The sequence below is a fragment of the Podarcis muralis genome, chromosome 2 (assembly GCF_964188315.1).
Source record: "Podarcis muralis chromosome 2, rPodMur119.hap1.1, whole genome shotgun sequence".
NCBI classification, from domain to species: domain Eukaryota; kingdom Metazoa; phylum Chordata; class Lepidosauria; order Squamata; family Lacertidae; genus Podarcis; species Podarcis muralis.
The window spans coordinates 14,042,518-14,062,811 of NC_135656.1; the positions used below are offsets into that span (position 1 = coordinate 14,042,518).

At 45.6% G+C, this 20,294-nt stretch overlaps 2 protein-coding genes across 3 annotated transcripts in view; one reads left to right on the forward strand and one right to left on the reverse strand.

Annotated features, from left to right (window-relative positions):
- Positions 1 to 1,472: 1,472 nt before the first annotated feature.
- IL23A (interleukin 23 subunit alpha) lies at positions 1,473 to 16,427 on the forward strand. Its single transcript, XM_077920087.1, has 4 exons — positions 1,473 to 1,577; positions 7,386 to 7,543; positions 8,354 to 8,408; positions 16,199 to 16,427. The coding sequence occupies exons 1-4, from the start codon at positions 1,473 to 1,475 to the stop codon at positions 16,361 to 16,363; spliced, it is 483 nt and encodes a 160-aa protein (XP_077776213.1). The 3' UTR covers positions 16,364 to 16,427.
- Positions 16,428 to 18,280: 1,853 nt separating this feature from the next.
- STAT2 (signal transducer and activator of transcription 2) overlaps positions 18,281 to 20,294 on the reverse strand; it is a 46,713-nt gene continuing 44,699 nt past the window's right edge. For both annotated transcript variants that reach the window (XM_028710148.2, XM_077923905.1), the window contains exon 24: positions 18,281 to 20,142. In XM_028710148.2, coding sequence (XP_028565981.2) covers positions 19,967 to 20,142 — 176 coding nt within the window. In that variant the 3' untranslated portion in view covers positions 18,281 to 19,966. The remainder of the gene's footprint in view (positions 20,143 to 20,294) is intronic.

Sequence of the window (20,294 nt, forward strand, 5' to 3'; positions counted from 1 at the left end):
TCTTTTCTGAAACCACCCTTTTCACAGATCAGCCTTTGAATACGCCACCAGCCTTAGCCCTATTGAACTTATTTAAGATGCTAACCAAGATGTTGTCTCCAAAGACTTGTCGCTTCATCTTTTACTGCCAGTGCATCTAGAGATAACGCACTGGGGGAGCAGGAGCGTCATTCCTTCGACTCACGATATGGTCAGGTTTGGACTGTTGCTTCAGCCGAGGAATAAACCTGTCAACTTCACAAAGCACCCACAAAAACAGACAAAATTTTCCATCGCTTGCTATTCCTTTATTCAATCGGGATAGAGACAGCAACTACTGACCATGCCTGGCCACATGTGAAAATACATGCTTGACATTGATCTGCACCTGGATGATTCTATGATGCCATGTGCTCACATCACCAGCAATGTTATTACATTTGCAATTGCCTGTCATTTTTTTGACTGGTTTGAAAATAGGTAAAGGGACCCCTGACCATTAGGTCCGGTCGTGACCGACTCTGGGGTTGCGGCGCTCATCTCGCTTTATTGGCCGAGGGAGCCGGCGTACAGCTTCCGGGTCATGTGGCCAGCATGACTAAGCCGCTTCTGGCAAACCAGAGCAGCACACGGAAACGCCGTTTACCTTCCCGCCGGAGCGGTACCTATTTATCTACTTGCACTTTGAAGTGTTTTTGAACTGCTAGGTTGGCAGGAGCAGGGACCAAGCAACAGGAGCTCACTCCATTGCAGGGATTCGAACCGCCGACCTTCTGATCGGCAAGTCCTAGGCTCCGTGGTTTAACCCACAGCGCCACCCGCGTCCCTATGGTTTGAAAACAACAGGGGCTTTATTTTTTTGTTTTATTTTTTTAAAGGAGGGTTTTGTATGTGTGGTGGAGAAAGGGGCACTGAGGGACTGGTGGGAGCTGGGGAAATAGATGACCAGCTTCTTGGTTTGCTCTTCCCGATAATTTTCTGACATAGGTATTAGATGATGTATGATTTGGATTTTCTGTGTGCAGGTAGGGAGAAAAAAGGGAGTTTTGTGCTTTGCCCACCCTGCTTGGAGATGCCTACGCTCTGAACCCATTAGGCAAATGAACCAATTTCTGAGGTGACCCACAATCCACACTGGAGTGCCCAGACCACGGTATCACTTCTGCTTTTCTTCCAGTGGACTTAGCAGTGTCACTGTCACCATGAATGGGATCTGCTGGACTTAGCTCTGCTTCCTGACATCACTGCAGTTGTAGTACAATCCCCACCTGTCAGGCCCAGAAGGGAAATCCCCACTATTTGCCTGAGTCAACCTGTGGCAGAGAATATAAATAGAGGGATCCTGGTTCCTCAAACAATCAGTCTCAAGGCAAGTCCTCGTGAATCATCCCAGGCTCTATCTGAATTCCTCAGAGATGCAGAGCAACTCAAGGAACCTCAGGGCAAGCTGTCTTCTGGGCTTCTTGCTGCTACTGGTTACTGCTTCCAGGGGGATGAGGCTGCCCAGGGAAGACAAGCCTTCCTGGAAGGATTGCAAAGATGCCTCGCAGGAGATACTCAGCGAGTTGTGGAAGCTGAGGCTAGAGGAGAAGGTGGTGGTGGTGAGTAAAAATAGAATTCCCCGCTTTCGCTCAGCAAAGCCGTCTGAGGTTCCAAAGAGGAGCGTGGATCGCGACAGAGCTCCAACAGCGAAGACCTTTGCATCGCGACACTTTTAAAGGCCGGTTTATTATGGCCTATGCTTTTTCTGAACCACTTTGTCAGATGCACATGAAATGGTATCCTGAATTGGCAAACTTTGGGGACGCATGCCAGTGGAGGGCTGGAATGTAAAGGAGCGAGTTTGGTAGGGAAATGAATTAAAGGATAGCAAAGAACAAACGCTGACAATTAGCCTGAGAGCAGAACCGTTCTGTTCCCCAGACTGGCTTAGGGTTTAGAAAAGTTCATTTGTGGGGCGTTTCATGATTGAGCATCCTTCACAGAAAAGTGACCTAGAGGTGAAAGGTTGCGGTTTAGAGATGGAGATGAATCGCCAAATCTATCCATTTCAGAATTTCTCTGTGTCTTCCCTTTTTATTATCATGAAGTACAGTTCTAAGGGACGCGGGTGGCGCTGTGGGTTAAACCACAGAGCCTAGGACTTGCCGATCAGAAGCTCCCCTTGCTCAGTCCCTGCTCCTGCCAACCTAGCAGTTCGAAAGCACGTCAAACTGCAAGTAGATAAATAGGTACCGCTCCGGCGGGAAGGTAAACGGCATTTCCATGCGCTGCTCTGGTTCGCCAGAAGCAGCTTATTCATGCTGGCCACATGACCCGGAGGCTGTACGCCGGCTCCCTCGGCCAATAAAGCGAGATGAGCGCCGCAACCCCAGAGTCAGTCACGACTGGACCTAATGGCCAGGGGTCCCTTTACCTTTACAATTCTCTACATTTCCACCTCAGTTTGCGATTTGTTTTTTTCAAAGTCCTCATGAAAATCCACCAGCATTTTAGTGCAAACAGCACTTTGTATCCAATTTCGCACTGATATATATGGAAAGAAGTTACAGGGAACCAGGCAAAGGGCCTTCTTGGTAGTGGCTCCTACCCTGTGGAGCGCCCTCCCATCAGATGTCAAGGAGATACGTAAATACAAATTTCAGAAGACATCTGAAGGCAGCCTTGTTTAGGGAAGTTTTTAATGTTTGATGTTTTATTATGCTTTTATATTTGCTGGAAGCTGCCCAGAGTGGCTGGGGCAACCCAGTAAGATAGGCAGGGTACAAATAATTAAATTATTATTATTATTACTACTACTATTATTATTATTACCTATAAACAAATTTCCCGTAATATGAAGCATTTCTGATATGTTATTTTCACCATTTTATGCATTTATACTCACACTTTACTTCAGTATATGCATTTTTATGCCCATGTTGGCATTGCAGAATTCGGAGAAGTTCAAAGGATGGTTGTCTTTTGGTTTTCATATTGTTTTAGAAAGTGCAGATTAGGGAGATTCACCTGTAAATGAGAACTAGATTGACTTTCTTCTCCCATCCCTAGTGGTGGAGCCACTCTTTTGCATTTATATTTAGTTATATTTATTTAATCTCCCCATTTCAGAGAAAACCCTCATAAAGTGGCTTATACATAAAACTGTTCTATCCATTTCAATAAAACATAGTCATTTTATATAGCTGCTGAAAACCTGTCATAATCTGGCAGGGCACTCCTAAAAACTAGTTTTAGTTATTATTATTCTATTCATAAAAAAAATTATATTGTTAAAAGTATATCAGTGGTTTGTAGCAATAAAAATTAAATATGTACAACAAAATCCATATAAAAAAAGAAAAAGAAAAAACAGACATCCATTAACCACTGTGGAACCAAGGTACGACTGTAGTTGGTCAAGGGAGCTGTGGACTCAAAAAGGTTGAAAACCACAGTCGTAAACCGTTAAAACACAGGCAGTTGGCTCAGCTAAAAACAGCCCCAAATAAAGGGATAGCCAAAGAGATTGTGCCCAGTGTTAGGCTGACTTTGTCCCCCTTGAGAAGGAGTTCGAAAAATTCCAAAATTGTTCTGCAAAACTGCATACAAGCATGTGTATATTGGGAGGAATCAATGCTAAAACGCTGGTGTAGTTTCCTGATGATGATGATGATGATGATGTGTGTGGAATTCTGGGGAACTGAATCTGACTGGGAAAAAGAAAAACTGAAATAGATGGATTCAACCATCTCTACCACTGGTATACCAGTTCACATCACCCTAATCATTGGGCATGTTGCCTGGGGCTACTGGAAGTTGTGAGTCCAATAATATGTGAAGAACCACCAACACCCCTACTTTAACGAGAGGCAAGAGGTAGTGATGATCTTCAGACCACATACATAAGTTCACAGTCCTCTACTCCATGTTACTTACAGTGCAATCCTATTCATGTTTACTTCAGTCAAAAGTAAGTCCCACTATTTTCAGTTGCTGTTATTCCTGGGTAAATGCACATAGGATTGTAGCCTTAATCCAGAGTCACTACCACCCCCTGGCTCTGCACTGGCAGTCACTGGTGTAGACAAGTAGTGCCAGATTTAGGGTGTTATGCCACAAGTTGAGGGGGCACAAAAATGGAGAAAGATCCGTAATTGAGAAGATCCATTTGTGGGCGCCAAATTTTGGCCTCGCAGAGGGTGCCATATTACGAAAGATTAGCAAAGTCTGCCCCCGGCACAAGCGGAGGAAGAGAAGGAGAAGGACAACAAAATGGTTACTGAGCAATGTTCTCCTATAAAGTCATTCTAGAATTTTCTGGTATTAAATTGTCCTTTAAAAATATCGAACACTTTCAGTTACCTATGTCAAGGAAGGCCCACTCCCCTCAGTTTGTCCCCAGGTAGGGATCAGTTTAAACCAGTGTTTCCTAAGCTTGGAGGCGCCAGCTGTTTTGGGACTACAATTCCCATCATCCCTGACGACTGGTCCTGCTAGCTAGGGATGATGGGTCTTGTAGTCCAAAAAAACCACCACAACAACAGCTGGTGATGCAAGTTTGGGAAACAGTGGTTTAAACCAGTGTTTCCCAACCTTGGGCCTCTAGCTGTTTTTGGACTACAACTCCCATCATCCCTAGCTAGCAAGACCAGTGGTCAGGGATGATGGGAATTGTAGTTCAAAAACAGCTGGAGGCCCAAGGTTGGGAAACACTGGTTTAAACAATAGACGAGGCCATAAATACCCTCTCTTTATTTACTACTGCAGCAGCAGGGCAGCACCTCCGGAGCCAATCTGAAGGGAACTGCCCTGAGCAAAGGGTTTTGACAGCTTTTATACCTTTCAATAATTGGTGAAATAAAACGAAGCAGGGCGCATGCGCACACCAGTTTTCTTTGCATTTGTTAAATATAGCATCCCTGTCTTGTTGAGTTTCTCCACCCTTGCCACATGTCAGTCTCAAGACATTCAACTGTGTAGGATGTGACACAAGGTACTTGACTGTGTCGCATGACAAGCTAGCATCTTTACCCAGTGACATTTAGCAGGGGGTTAAGAATTGCACAAACAACTGCACGGAACATTTTCCACGGCTCTCTTCACAGCGACGAACAAACAGTGAAGTCTGACCCAGCACATTTTGAAAACGGCAACTCCTCCTCGCATGTGGTTTTAAAAGTTTCGCATTCTCTCTCCTTCCTCTTCGTTTTGAAACCTTGTGAGGTGAAGCAATTGCTGTTTGTTTGTTTTCCCCCATTTAATATTCTAATATTGCAGCATAATTGGTCCTCAATTTCACATGATTGTGAGCGGAAACTCCATACTTTTACCATTCTCTAAACAGGCTTCCTCAGACTCAGCCCTCCAGATGTTTTGAGACTACAACTCCCACCATTCCTAACCACTGGTCCTACTAGCTAGGGACTGTGGGAGTTGTAGGCCAAGAAATATCTGGAGGGCTGAGTTTGAGGAAGCTTGCAAGTCTAACAATTAGAATTCCACCACTCAGATGCAACCTAATGCTTCAGATGGTTTTAACCTTACTGGACCTTAACCTTAGTGTGGACTGCTGAACCATAATGATCTAGAGCTTGGGCTTATATCTTTGGATGGTTTCTAATCTGCTCACTCTAAGCCAGTACAACTCCCATAGTCCTTGACTGAAGGCCAAGTATGAGGAATCCAACAATATCAAAAGGGCAGCAGCCTAGCTACCCCTGCTCTCGAGTAACTAGATGCAAAGGAGAACCAGGTGACTCTAGAAGGCAGAAGGGCTGCCATCAGCGTTAGAGAGTGTGGTGCAGAGGTTAGAGTCGGATTAGGACCTGGGAGACCAGGGTTCAAACGCCCACTCGGCTATGTGTAGATGTGTAGCTAAGATCCGTTGGACTGTTTCCAATATCAGGGGCAAACAGGGAATGATCTGACAAACACGCACACATAAATAAAGTGACAGGTTGACAGATACCGTTCTCAAACCCCAGGAAATGCTTGCTGCAAACCTTTTCCAGTGTGTAAGCTGCATTCCTTTCTGAGCAACCTTCATGTCAATGGTGGATGGGATCAGAGACAAAGGTGGGCCAAGCACCTGAATATATTACCTGAGGCTAGTAGGCTAGTTTCTACACACACACAAACACCTCATTACCCTCCCTCCAGGCAACCAAGTAGCATTACCAGCAAGAGCAGACAACATACCCTCCAACATTTCTCCAATGAAAATAGGGACGTCCTATTCCTTAATAATAATAATAATTTTATTATTTGTACGCCGCCTATCTGACTGGGTTGCCCCAGCCATTCTGGGTGGCTTTCAACTTATATAAAAACATAAAACATTTTTAAAAATTTCCCTATACAGTGGTACCTCGGGTTACATACGCTTCAGGTTACATACGCTTCAGGTTACAGACTCCGCTAACCCAGAAATAGTGTTTTAGGTTAAGAACTTTGCTTCAGGATAAGAAGAGAAATCGTGCTCCAGCGGTGCAGCGGCAGCAGGAGGCCCGATTAGCTAAAGTGGTGCTTCAGGTTAAGAACAGTTTCAGGTTAAGAACGGACCTCGGGAACGAATTAAGTACTTAACCCGAGGTACCACTGTGCCTTCAGATATCTTCTAAAGGCTTTGTATAGTTACTTATCTCATTGGCTCAGGCGTCGCATAACTCCATACCCTTCAACATTTCTCCGATGAAAATAGGGATGTCCTAAGGCAAAGCAGAACATTCCAGGATCAAATCAAAATCTGGGATGGCTTCTGTAACACTGGGATTATACCTGGAAAATAAGGACACTTGGAGGGTCTGAGACAGCGTGGTGAACAGGCCATTCCCCTGACCTCTGGTCCTGTGGTGGCTGTTTACTGGGAGGCAGAAGGGGAACAGAAAGGTTGGCGCGGTGCAGACACTGGCAGGAGTACAGGAACAGATCCCCCTGATGCATTTGCACTGTGGCACCAACCTCTCTGCCATCTCACCCCTACCTCTCTCTACCTCCCAGTATGCAGCAGCAACACAACTGAACAGAGGCCAGGTGAGTGCTGCTGCCCCAGAACACTGCCTGCTATTTATTATCTGAACTCAAAGGCGCATATCATCCAGGTAAAAGTACTCAAGGTGCAAAGCACATAGCCGTCAACTTTCAGATTTGAAAATAAGGGATCAGCAGCCTCGAAAATAAGGGATCAGCAGCCTCACCTGTCCGGGGGACAGTCTATGGGATATCTAAGAATCTGGGATAGCGGGAAGCAGTGGGAAACGGCGCTGGAAAAGGGAATTTCCCGCAAAAATGAATGAAACAGCAGAGGTGAGAAAGAGAGATTGGAAGGTGGAAGGCAAGGCAGGAGGAATGCCAGAAGCGGGGCTTCAGGCCTGCTCAAGAGACATCTTTACACCGAGTTTCTCTTTATCACCCCCCCCCAGGAGGCAAATACGAGTGTTTCACTTCCCCAGAGGATTGAATGCAGTGACAAATGTGATCCAGATTCGTTGGACAATAATAAAATGGTAAGTGTTTTTGCGAGCACACGCACTGAACCTTGTCCGTGGAGCCTACCCCCCAAAGAGAGAGACAAGAGACCAAAGTATGGCTTCAAATTGGCCACAACTTTATTTAACTTCAGAATGTGGGAAGCTTGGCATACGCCTTGGGTTGTAACCCGCTCAGCCCGTCTGGGACTGAGGATGTGCAGGGCAATGTGGTACAGTGGGAGGGGACTGTAAAGGACAAACTTACACAGCGTGCCCTCCTACCTTACCTCCGCTGGGAGTTTGACCTACATGCTGCCGCTCTAGGGACAGGGACTCCCGCAATCAACCCTTTAATGGGCCCTGCAAACACCGCCGCGTGGGGGTGTATGTAATGCCTCCCCCCCAACTTGAAGATAGACTAAAGGATACCATAGGTAAAGGTAAAGGGACCCTTGGCCATTAGGTCCAGTTGTGGCCGACTCTGGGGTTGCGGCGCTCATCTCACTTTACTGGCCGAGGGAGCCGGTGTACAGCTTCCGGGTCATGTGGCCAGCATGACTAAGCCGCTTCTGGTGAACCAGAGCAGCACACGGAAACGCCGTTTACCTTCCCGCCGGAGTGGTACCTATTTAGCTACTTGCACTTTGATGTGCTTTTGAACTGCCAGGTTGGCAGGAGCAGGGACCGAGCAACGGGAGCTCACCCCGTCGCGGGGATTCGAACTGCTGACCTTCTCATCGGCAAGTTCTAAGCTCTGTGGTTTAACCCACAGCACCACCCATGTTCCTAAAGGATACCTCGCCAAGGCCTAAAAACCGCCACCCGAGGCCCTAAGGGGCCTTGCCGCCAAGAAACCCACAGCTGAAGAACAAACACCTGTCCGCCCAATCTTTGAGGCCTTGCAACCAAAGCTCATTTCCTAGGGGCGTCAAATGCACTCCATTAGCCCTAAACAGCCCGCCCTTCTCCACTCTGATGGTGAGATGTGGAATAGAGAGAATGCCAATTGGCCGCATGGTGTTGCGCATGGCCCTGTTGATTTTCTGAAGGAAGAGGGCCTGTTAACCCCTCTCCAGCGCAGGCGGGGAAGGAGATTGGACTAGCAGATGGTCATTGCGGGTACATGGCCTGCAAGCTTTTGACGTCTGCCCTGGCGGCCAGGGTCAGGGCAACGCCTTTCCCCCACACCATGTCATTCTCTCCAAGCTGCAGAACCACAACCTTTGGTGGTCCGTACGCAGCTGCCACCCTCAGCAGCATGGGCATCAAGGCGGGACAACACATGCCCCACCGGCCCATCCAATAGACATGTACCTTGGGGTGGATGTCAAGACTGTGGCCCCAGTCACGACGAGGCATAGGCTGCCGCCCCGTGAACAATGCTATGCCCCACCTCCCATATCTTCAAGCTGGGGAGACCTGCAAGAAAACTAAATTGCAGCCAGTAGTGATGTATGGAAGTGAGAGCTGGACCATAAAGAAGGCTGATCACCGAAGAATTGATGCTTTTGAATTATGGTGCTGGAGGAGACTCTTGAGAGTCCCATGGACTTCAAGAAAATCAAACCTCTCCATTCTTAAGCAAATCAGCCCTAAGTGCTCACAAAGGACAGATCGTGAAGCTGAGGTTCCAATACTTTGGCCACCTCATGAGAAGAGAAGACTCCCTGGAAAAGACCCTGATGTTGGGAAAGATGGAAGGCACAAGGAGAAGGGGACGACAGAGGACGAGATGGTTGGACAGTGTTCTCGAAGCTACCAGCATGAGTTTGACCAAACTGCGGGAGGCAGTGGAAGACAGGAGTGCCTGGCGTGCTCTGGTCCATGGGGTCACGAAGAGTTGGACACGACTAAACAACAACAACAAAATGCACACACTGGAATGCCAGATAGATGAGCGAAGAGAGCTAGCCCAATTGATCAGGGGTTATTGCCTGGCCTGCTCTGGTCCAGGGGGTCACGAAGAGTCGGACATGACTAAATGACTAAACAACAACAACAACAACAAGGATGGCGTGCTGGGACAAATGTAACCCTTGTACACCTCAGAATGCCAGCAACCCAGCTCCTTGATGCGGGCAGAGTCTGGTCTGCCACTAAAGTGGCAGCCCCAATATGAAAAGAGTGCCCAAAGTATTTCAGGGGGTCACCGCCACAGGCCACTGTAACTTTATGCAAGACTGCTTGACAAAAGGGCCCTCGTGCTTGGGACGTACCCTGAGGATCCGGCCCATGTCCGGACACAGGCACAGGCCCTCCTGTTCTGCCGGGGCCAGTGTTAAGGTGCCCCCTTTCCTCAATTGGTCAGTTTTTGAAGACCGGATCCTGACCTTCAGAGTAGCCCCAGAGAACTTAATGTCAGTCTGCGAGGCCTGAGTGAGGGGAAGATGAGCCACACATTCCCCATTGCACAGGGCACCGAAGGAGGCTAGGAGGAAAATTTTTAAGCATAAGTGATTGATGTATAAAAGTTAAAAGTTGATATATAAATTGAACTAAATATAATAACAAATTAAGGTTAAAATTTTAGGGATAAGAACTTGTTGGATAAATATTTTGGACATGGAATACAAGAAGGGGAGGTGAGGGGAAGTTGTGGAAAGAAGTTATTGAAAATCTGGAATGTAATGAATGAATCTTTTTCTTTTTTTTCTTTTTTCTTTTTGTATTATTGGAAACTTTAATAAATATTATTTTTAAAAAACAACGAAGGAGGCTAGGGAGACTGCTGCACAGAACAGACACGTTCCATAATTTGACCAGCAGACCCCCAGTAATTTCCCCCAAATTAATCTAAAAGACAACATGGTCAGTAAAAAATAATAATAAAGCCTGTCTGTATCTGTTTCCAAAGGGGCATTAGTCTGTTGCAGCAAAAACAACGAAAGCCACTTCTAGACAGCCTGTTTACTGAGCCTTAAGTCCTTATTTCTTTGCACAAGGTTTGCATGGAATTTAATAAATGTCTGTCATTTACTGACAACGCATTCCAACTTGCCTCCCAGGAAGTTAATGCCTCACCTTTCATTTTCCTGTCAAGTTCCTAACCACAAAAAGAGTCAATATTTTTTTTTGGGGGGGTGAGTGTGTTTGTTGCGCAACAGCACCAAATCCACTTTAACTGCACAACCTGAATTTGCTAGTTTCTGCTTGAAAAACAGCAGGAGTCTTGTGGCACCTTAAAGACTAAGGCTGTGTACACGCTATTCCTTTAAAGCACATTTGAACCACATTCTTTCCCTCAAAGATTTCTGGGCGCTGTAGTTTGCTAAGAATTTCCGGGAATTGTAATTCTGTTGAGGGGTAATCGACAATGCCCAGAATTTTTTGGGCAGCGGAACAGGGGAGCAGAATGTTTTATTAAAGGTATTGTAACAGATTTGTTACAATTTCGTGGTGACAGCAGCCACGAAATTAAAAGACGCCTGCTTCTTGGGAGAAGGGCAATGACAGGCCTAGATAGCATCTTGAGAAGTAGAGACGTCACCTTGCCAACAAAGGTCCGTATAGTTAAAGCCATGGTTTTCCCAGTAGTGATGTATGGAAGTGAGAGCTGGACCATAAAGAAGGCTGATCGCCGAAGAATTGATGCTTTTGAATTATGGTGCTGGAGAAGACTCTTGAGAGTCCCATGGACTGCAAGAAGATCAAACGCATCCATTCTTAAGGAAATCAGCCCTGAGTGCTCACTGGAAGGACAGATCCTGAAGCTGAGGCTCCAATACTTTGGCCACCTCATGAGAAGAGAAGACTCCCTGGAGAAGACACTGATGCTGGGAAAGATGGAGGGCACAAGGAGAAGGGGGCGACAGAGGACGAGATGGTTGGATAGTGTTTTCAAGGTTACCAGCATGAGTTTGACCAAACTGCGGGAGGTAGTGGAGGACAGAGGTGCCTGGCATGCTCTGGTCCATGGGGTCACGAAGAGTTGGACACGACTAAACGACTAAACAACAACAACAGATTTGTAAAAGGATTCTTGGTCGCTTCCTCTAGTGTGCATTTTACATTTGGCTTCAGGTTAAGGGCAGAGGCAACCATGCTAAATTGGCAATAGTCAGCAGCTCAGGACATTTTTTACCTCCCCGCCCCACCACCCTCAGTTTCGATTAGGATAATGCTATCAAAACTGCATTCTGGGTGAAGTTGGGTTCCCTGGCTGGAAGCATAGCATTAGTTTGTCAACTGGGAAATAGATTTCGCTGGAAGACAACGGACGTTCCAACACAATATGCATTGGGTGTTTCCCTGGAGTCACGGTCATTCCCCCTGGTAAGATGGAGAAGACCCAAGAGGCTTGACACAGTGCCCTCTTCCAAACCAAGAACGTGCACTGGAACTCGTCCCACAAAGCTTAGCAACAACCAGGAAGTTCCACAGCAGACACTCAGAGTTTCCTTGGCAAGCACTTAGATGTGGAAATGGTTCCCTGAAGGCAGAAAGAAAGTTCTTATACCACACACTATATAATTATCCAGACTCTTTCTTACAAACCTAAGGGATGAGCAAAGAGTTGAGAGTGTTTTCAGTTCTGACACCGGAAGGCCTGGTCAAAGGGTTCCTAAACCATGGCCAGCGGACTATAAGCTTCCTTCAGGTGGTCCACAGCAGATCCACATTGCTTTTTAATTGCTGCTTTTGTTGTCATTATTATTTATTAAATTTATATTATTTCTTCCATTGCTTTTATTTCCTGCCTTGTATTTTTCTTGCCAGTTATTGTTTTATCGGTTTTCCAAATTTATAATAAATCCATAACAGATTAAGCAAATTTTATACCACTTAAAAAAAGAAAGAAAAAGATTTTCCACCCCCTTCTAGGATAATTAATTACCCCCTTATTGCTGATTTTATGTCATAGTTATCTTTAATTTTCTTTTTCTTTTTCTTTTATCCGTATCCATCAGCTATCCCTTTGGTAATTCCTGCTCGTATATTAGTTAACATTTCCAGTGTCGTCAAGTAACGATATTCTGGCATTGCATTTTATAGCATTGCTACATTAATTCTGCGAAAAGCAAATGAAATTATATACAGTGCAAGAAAGAAAAGCAGCAAAATAAAAAGAACACAATTACTAACTGTACAGCATCTAGCACCATGCATTAGAATGTTAGAATTCCTGTTCCATGATTGTAGTCATGGGATTTTTGTCTTTCACATGATGGTATATGTTTTGACTCCACAGAGTGGGAAGTGACGGAGACAGGATGTTTTGTTACTGTGTTCCGTGAAGTGGGACTATTGTCCTTTGTTCTTTTTGCTGTCTGATGCTAGAGAGAGAGGGAGCCATGTTGCAGTGCTCCGTGTGTGTTTATATGTAAATAAAGTAGATTAGCCAAAATGCTGAGTTGCTGAGGTCTGTTAGGCAACTGCGAAGACTCTGTGAATCCCTAAGTGTGCCGATGTCTGTTGGCATCGGTCGCTGTGATGTTCGGGCTGAAGAAAGCTTTTGAAGCTCCCGAACGAACAACCAGGAGGGAGAGAACACGCCAGTTGGGCATGTGTCTCTACCAGGGTCCTACTCGAGTGTAGGATGAGCTCCTGACATAGAATTGCTACAAGAGGCAGAAAAATCATTAAGTGGTCCACCAAGACTCTTGGTCTAGTCCATGGATAGGCAAACTAAGGCCCGGGGGCCGGATCCGGCCCAATCGCCTTCTAAATCCAGCCTGCAGATGGTCTGGGAATCAGCGTATTTTTACATGAGTAGAATGTGACCTTTTATTTAAAATGCATCTCTGGGTTATCTGTGGGGCATAGGAATTCGTTCATTTATTCCCCCCCCCCAAAAAAAAAATAGTCCGGCCCCCCACAAGATCTGAGGGACAGTGGACCAGCTCCCTGCTGAAAAAGTTTGCTGACCCCTGGTCTAGTCAATGGCGCAGGGTCACTGCCCCCCCCCAGGTGTTGGAAAGTCAGGCAGTGAGAAAAACAAGGGAAAAAGAAGGGACAAATGGCTTTGACAAAAGCTGGGGCTCATAACTTAAGGGCCCCCTCCAGACTGGTGATTTTTTGAAGATGTAATCATCAACATGCCATTGACGCAGTACAGTATTGGCTGTGGATTAATATTGGGCCATCCACCCATCTTTCTTCTTTATTAGATATCCCGTGATGCTTCCCCCTTGTTTCTGTCTGGAGGGGGGGGGGACTCTTCCTCCATAGGAAAGCATTTGGGGTATAAAATGTTAGAGGATTTCAGGACATGGACCTTTGGGAAGCAAAGCAGTACAGCCACCCTGAAACTTTTGCAAGGCATCATCAATACTGAAAGCGAGGTTCCATATAACCGCTCCAATAGCATCATGAGCCCTAATCACCATGAATGCATTAATTTTTTTTTAAAAAAATGACTCCTGCAGGAGCCTTTAGCCTGGTCTCATAACATCAAATTAGGGAGCAGAATTTCAAGATCAAAGGCTGTGACTCTCAGCATTTTTGTGACTCTTATATGTGACTCTCAGCAGTTTTGCATCCAACGCTGCAAGATTTATTTTTATTTTATTTTATTTTATTTATACCCCGCCCATCTGGCTGAGTTTCCCCAGCCACTCTGGGCGGCTCCCAATCAAGTATTAAAAACAATACTGCGTTAAATATTAAAAACTTCCCTGAACAGGGCTGCCTTCAGATGTCTTTTAAAGATAGGATAGCTACTTATTTCCTTCACATCTGAAGGGAGGGTGTTCCACAGGGTGGGCGCCACTACCGAGAAGGCCCTCTGTCTGGTTCCCTGTAACCTTACTTTTCGCAAGATCTGATGCTTTCTGCAGCCTGAGCCTGTCCTGTAATCTAACAAAATAAATTAAGTTTCTACTCTCCTTCCTAGGGCTGCCTGGGAAAAATCCACCAAGGACTTCACCATTATCATGAACTTCTGGTGCACGTTTTCCCCCCGACGTCAAACGCTGAGCTCAAAAACACCCTGTATAAACTATTGCAACTCGTTTCAAAGGTGGGTACACGTTTTATAGGGGTTGAATGGGTTTGGCCACAGGGAGGTCTCAGGGTCACGCATGAAGGTCGGAGGCAAATTGAAAAGAGTCAATGAAGCAAAACAGTGCAAAGGCACGCGGACATGAGATGGATTTTTTTAAAAAGCAACCATGCTAACGTCACTGCTGTACTGCACAATCCTAGAAGACCAGTGAGCTAAACAGTTGTTGGAAGGAATAAGGAAATTTTGTTGAAGAAATAAGGAAATTTTGCCCGTGGTATGACTATTTTCCATCTACCCACCTCAAGTCTTTGGCACCCTAGCTGCATAATTTAGCAATTCTAAAATATAGACACACTTTTACTCTCGCAATATTGAATATACTGCCTTCGGCTGTACTTGAGGAACAAGTCCAAAAAATTCCACACGAAAAACGACTATGTCCCTGTGGAGATGTCCTTCTGACTTGCACTTTTTATAAAAACTTGAGGAGTGAGGTTATCACCCCTCTTTTATTGTCCATTCCGGGTCACCCAGCCACTGCCATAGTGTCCTTTCTCTTGGCAGAATAAAATGAGCAGGTGACAGCAAAGGTTGCAAGGTTTTTAGCCGGGGCAATTAGAGTAAGATCCACTATTTGACTATTGATCCGAACCCCCGCAAAACGTATTTTATATAATTGACTTTTTAATCTTTATTTTTTTGCATATCATATTGTGTGTTTTATTGCTATGGCTGGTGGCTGATGCAAATAAAGATTCAAAGATACGGCGTGTTGTGCAGCTGAACTGAAACTCGCTATGCAAATGCTCTCTGGGTTATGTACTTCCTTCACATACATGCCAAGATGTACTGCATCACCTACAAATTATAAAGTGTGCAATATCCCCCTGGATCCACTTGCCTGGGGACCTACCCACCCAACAAATCACATCCTTGCTGAATTGTCAGCGGTCAAAAAGTGATCAGGCAAAACAGCAGTCCAGTATTGGAGCCTCAGCTTCAGGATCTGTCCTTCCAGTGAGCACTCAGGGCTGATTTCCTTCAGAATGGAGAGGTTTGATCTTCTTGCAGTCCATGGGACTCTCAAGAGTCTCCTACAGCACCAGAATTCAAAAGCATCAATTCTTCGGCGATCAGCCTTCTTTATGGTCCGGCTCTCACTTCCATACATGTATGGAAGTGAGAGAACAGGATTGGGGCCCAGCAATACATCGTCCCAAACGGGTTTGTTTTTGTTTTTTTTTTGCTTTTGAGTGCTTTATTGATTGAAAACTTTATAACAGAAGTAGATATTAGATATTATAGGCAAAATGAAAATTAGTAATTATTAACTCTTTAACTAATGCTTGCTTTGTACATCCACTTGTGATTCAATTTGTCAAGCGCTCCGATCTTCCCCTTGCATTCCCGATTTAAATTCCTTAAACACACGCTTAAACTTATATAACTTTTATTATTTGACTTACTATAAATTTGGTTTTGTACCATTATCCTATTTACTCAATCCATCTGAAATCTGTATCGTGATATCGGTTTCACCATTTTTGACCTGACAATAGAAGACAAATCATGATGTACGCGAGCTATGCAAAGATCACGATGCAAGATAAACCCATGAAGCCAGCCAGTGCCTCTACCTAGTCCCATATTTATTTAAGATATCGTGATATATTGGTATATTGTGATGTTTTGCGGGCGATATATCGCGTTGATGAAAACCAGATTATCACCCAGCCCTAAACAGGATGCTGGCCTATGTTGTCCCTTGATTCAACAGCAGGGCTCTTTCCTGCGTTCTTAACCCCGATACTTTTGTCTCCTACAGGTTGGAGGAAATATGGAAAGCAGCAGCCCAGACCTCCCACCCATTTTGGCAGAATGGCAGAAGGAAGCCTTGCAGGACCCCATCCTGCTCCGCCTGCAGTCCTTCGCCGTCGTGGTGGCAAGAGTCATTTCCCATTGCGCAGCGTTAGCCAGGAATGCAAACTAAGATCGGAGGAGGGAAGCGTCCTAGTCGTACGCTTTTCATTGTATTTAATCAACATACTTAATTTATTGATAGCACACGTGCTGTCGTGCTTTTATTTAACATTTTTATTTAATGTATTTATGTATTTATTTAAACGCCGGCCCCGATCCCCTGCTAGTAACAAACCCAGCGATAAGATGAAGGGGCCAAGATTTGTTTAGGGAAGTTTTTAATGATAGATGTTTTAATGTATTTTTATTCTTTTGTTGGAAGCTGCCCAGATGGGCGGGTAGAAATATGTTGTTGTTGTTATTGTTGTTGTTATTTTTATTATTAATTTATTATTATTATTATTATTATTATTATTATTATTATTATTATTATTATTACTGTTATTATTTTAATGTGGGGAGGATCCATGTGCCAACTTTTAAAATGTTTTTTTTTAAAGGGGAGGGGGTTTGTTGAATAACTTCCACATTTTCACGTGTTTATTTATTTGTTTGTTTGCATGCCGTTTTATTCATTCCATTTTGAGGGATGATTTGTTTGGGGGGGTGTATGAATGTTGCACGTATTTTGTATGACTTACTCCATTAAAAGCTATTTTTAAAAATTATTCCTCCGTGTGCAAACGGCTTGGCATTCCATTTGCAGAGAAGAGGGAAGAGAAGGTTACAGGGAGAGAGATAAAAGTGAACCATCAAGCCTAGCCAGGCTGCCCCTGGAGTAACATCCCTGTTTCTTTCTGTTCTTCTATTTCTCCTGGGGTATGTTCCCGCCCCTCTTACTGGCGGTGCCTCTGGCCCTCCCTGAATTTCATTGTGGGCCAATAGTACGCCCCAACAACCAGAGAACAACTGTAGCTGTGTAGCAAGATTTCTTCCTTTTATTCCCACCCCACCCCCTTTCATTTTTAAATAGCAAAATACCACTATTTCATTGTTGTTGTTTTTAAAGGAGCAGGGATTACACGATGAGACAAAACCAGTACAGTGGTACCTTGGGTTACATACGCTTCAGGTTACAGACTCCGCTAACCCAGAAATAGTGCTTCAGGTTAAGAACTTTGCTTCAGGATGAGAACAGAAATCATGCTCTGGCGATGCGGCAGCAGCGGGAGGCCTCATTAACTAAAGTGGTGCTTCAGGTTAAGAACAGTTTCAGGTTAAGAACGGACCTCCGGAACGAATTAAGTACATAACCTGAGGTACCACTGTAATTAAAGCCACCTTTCCCTACCCGGTCAGAAGTGGGGGAAATGTGAGGAGCAATTAAGGACACCTCCAGACTGTTTTGGGAGAGGCTCAAGGGAATTATGGGGAATGTAGGCTTGCGCAAGTAAAAAAGGATTAAAAAGCCTCATGTATGAGCACAATAAATCCATTTAAAAAAACCCTAAAAAACCAACCACCAAGGGGTATTCTGCAGTTAGGAAAGTGGTGAGGAAATGCACTGAAAACGTGTGGGGTGAACAAATGATTAATGGGAAGCCATGTACACAACCTACCATTAGGGTTGGGTAATACAGTCATATCTTGGATCCCGAACGCCCTGGAACTCGGTCGTTTTGGCTCCCGAACGCCGCAAACCCAGAAGTGATTGTTGCAGTTTGCAAACGTTCTTTTGGAACCCAAAAGTCTGACCGGGTTCCGCAGCTTCTGATTGGCTGCAGGAGCTTCCTGCAGCCAATCAAGAGCAGCAATTTGGTTTTCGAATGTTTTGGAAGTCAAACAGACTTCTGGAACGGATTCCATTCGACTTCCAAGGTTGATATATTGCCCAAGACCGGTGTGAAGTCCATATCATGATAACAGTTCCACAGTTTTTGACCCGGCAACGTATCACAAATCATGATGTGTGTGTGTGTGTGTGTGTGTGTGTGTGTGTGTGTGTTTATGTGTGCGCGATGCAAAAATCACAATGTGGCGAAAACCGTGGAGCCAGCAAAAGTGAATTTTATTACAAAAACAAACACACACAAAACCCCTAACCCTGCCATAGATCAGGTCTGGAAAAAGGTGTGGGAGGATAAGGAAGAAACCTATGGGCCGCTGCAACAATTTGGAAATGACATTAGCAGAACAGTCTGTGAAAAAAATACAAATTGGAAAAGACGACTGAACAGAAGGACCAAAATTCCAGAGAAAAAGAGCAACCTCTGTCCATGTTTGCAGGTACCACTATGCAGTTTGATTTGAACCCTCTACATCTCCAAATAATGGGAAGTTCTGGAGAAGCTGGACTGGACAGGACATCATAAGGCATCATAAGGACAGGACCATAGCTGTCAGCTTACAGATTTGAAAATAAGGGACCAGCAGCCTTGAAAATAAGGGACCAGCAGCCAAAATAAGGGATTTTATTCAACCAGTTAAAAGGAACCAGATAATTTGGGAGAGCAGCGCCGGTTTTTAGCCCTTCATTTCCAGAGGCTGCTGCTCAAGGCACCAGCCGATGAAACACTGCAATTAAATAACTACAAGCAGCAACCACATTTTGCGCAAAACGAAGTCCAAGCTACGAAGATGCTGCTGCAGTTCTGTATCTTTTCTCTTGTGCTCCATCTGCAGCTCTCAGTTCCATCAGGCGGGGCTGGAGGAGGGGGGGGGGAATAGCGCCCGAAGTAAACCCGCAGATCAGACCATCTATGCTAGTCTACCACTACAAATCTATGGGAGAAGCGCTTGCGGTCCTTCCCTTGTAGCCCTTGGAACACCTGCCCGCGCATCCGCCTCTTCCTCTTCCTTCTCTCTCTGAACTGCTTTCTCTATGGTTGCCCTCGCTCTCCTCTCAAGGCTCCTCATCAATTCATAGACCATGCCAGGCTGCCCATCTCATTTGGGTCCTTTGGCAGCCTAGCGGGAGCGGCGGTGTAGGGCAGAGGGGAGGCCCCAGGCAGAGACGCACAGTTCGGCGGCCGCGAGGAGGATGGTGGCGGAAGGGCCCGAGGCTCCCACCGGTCCCAGCGGGGAGGGGCTCCCGGGGGCCGAGGCTGGTGAGAGGAGGCCGGAGGGGGGCGGGGCGGGCAGCCAAGCAACACACTTGGAGCCTCCCTCCTCCCTGGCCTGCAGGGAGGGAGGGAGAAGAGCTGCTTCCTTTGAAACCAGGGAAATTTAAGGGACACCCATCAATAAGGGACAGCAGTGGGACACAGCGCTGGGATAAAGCACTGTCCCTCCAAATAAGGGACGCTTGACAGCTATGGACAGGACATACTTATTTACAAATATACAGGTTGAGCTGGCAGCCGCACACGGGAAGGGCAAGCATGGTAGCCACAAATACCTAAAACCCAAACTAGCAGAACTCTCATTGCCTACGCACCCATTTTCAGGCATTCCCAGTCTCCAGCCTCTCTCTCGATCAGAACACTCAAGAACAACTTCAAAGGTGGTTCAGCATCCGCTTTGAATTGATTAATAAGAAAGCCATGCTCCATGGCGGGGGCACAAGGAAGACAGTAGGCAGTCAGAAGGGAGCAGAGCCACAGTTTTAGGCCTCCATCTTGCCAGAAATCATCACGCCATCGCCATCAACCCTCATCCGGTGGACCTGCTTTTATTTCCAAGAAGATGCCAGCTTGACGTATCAAAGTGGGGAGCAGTGACGGTACATGGCAGCCTATTGAAAATCGCTTTCATCGACATTCAGCTCTGGGATCTCACCAGCCGTCATGTTCAGCTCTGGGATCTCATGAGGCATCACATTCAGTTCCGGGATCTCATCAGGTGCCTCAAACAGACGAATGGGCGGCGGTAGCAACTGCTGATCATCACCCGGCAGTGGGAGGAAAGGATCTGGTGTGGAGGAAACAGGAGAGAAGGAATCATCTGGGAACTGAAGGAGGAAATACTGTAGAGATCTGGTGTGCTGCGACCCAGAATAGAAACCCAAAGCATTGCAAATGTAGCCCCAGGAGACTACCCTCTGTTGCAAGGACTTCACCCCT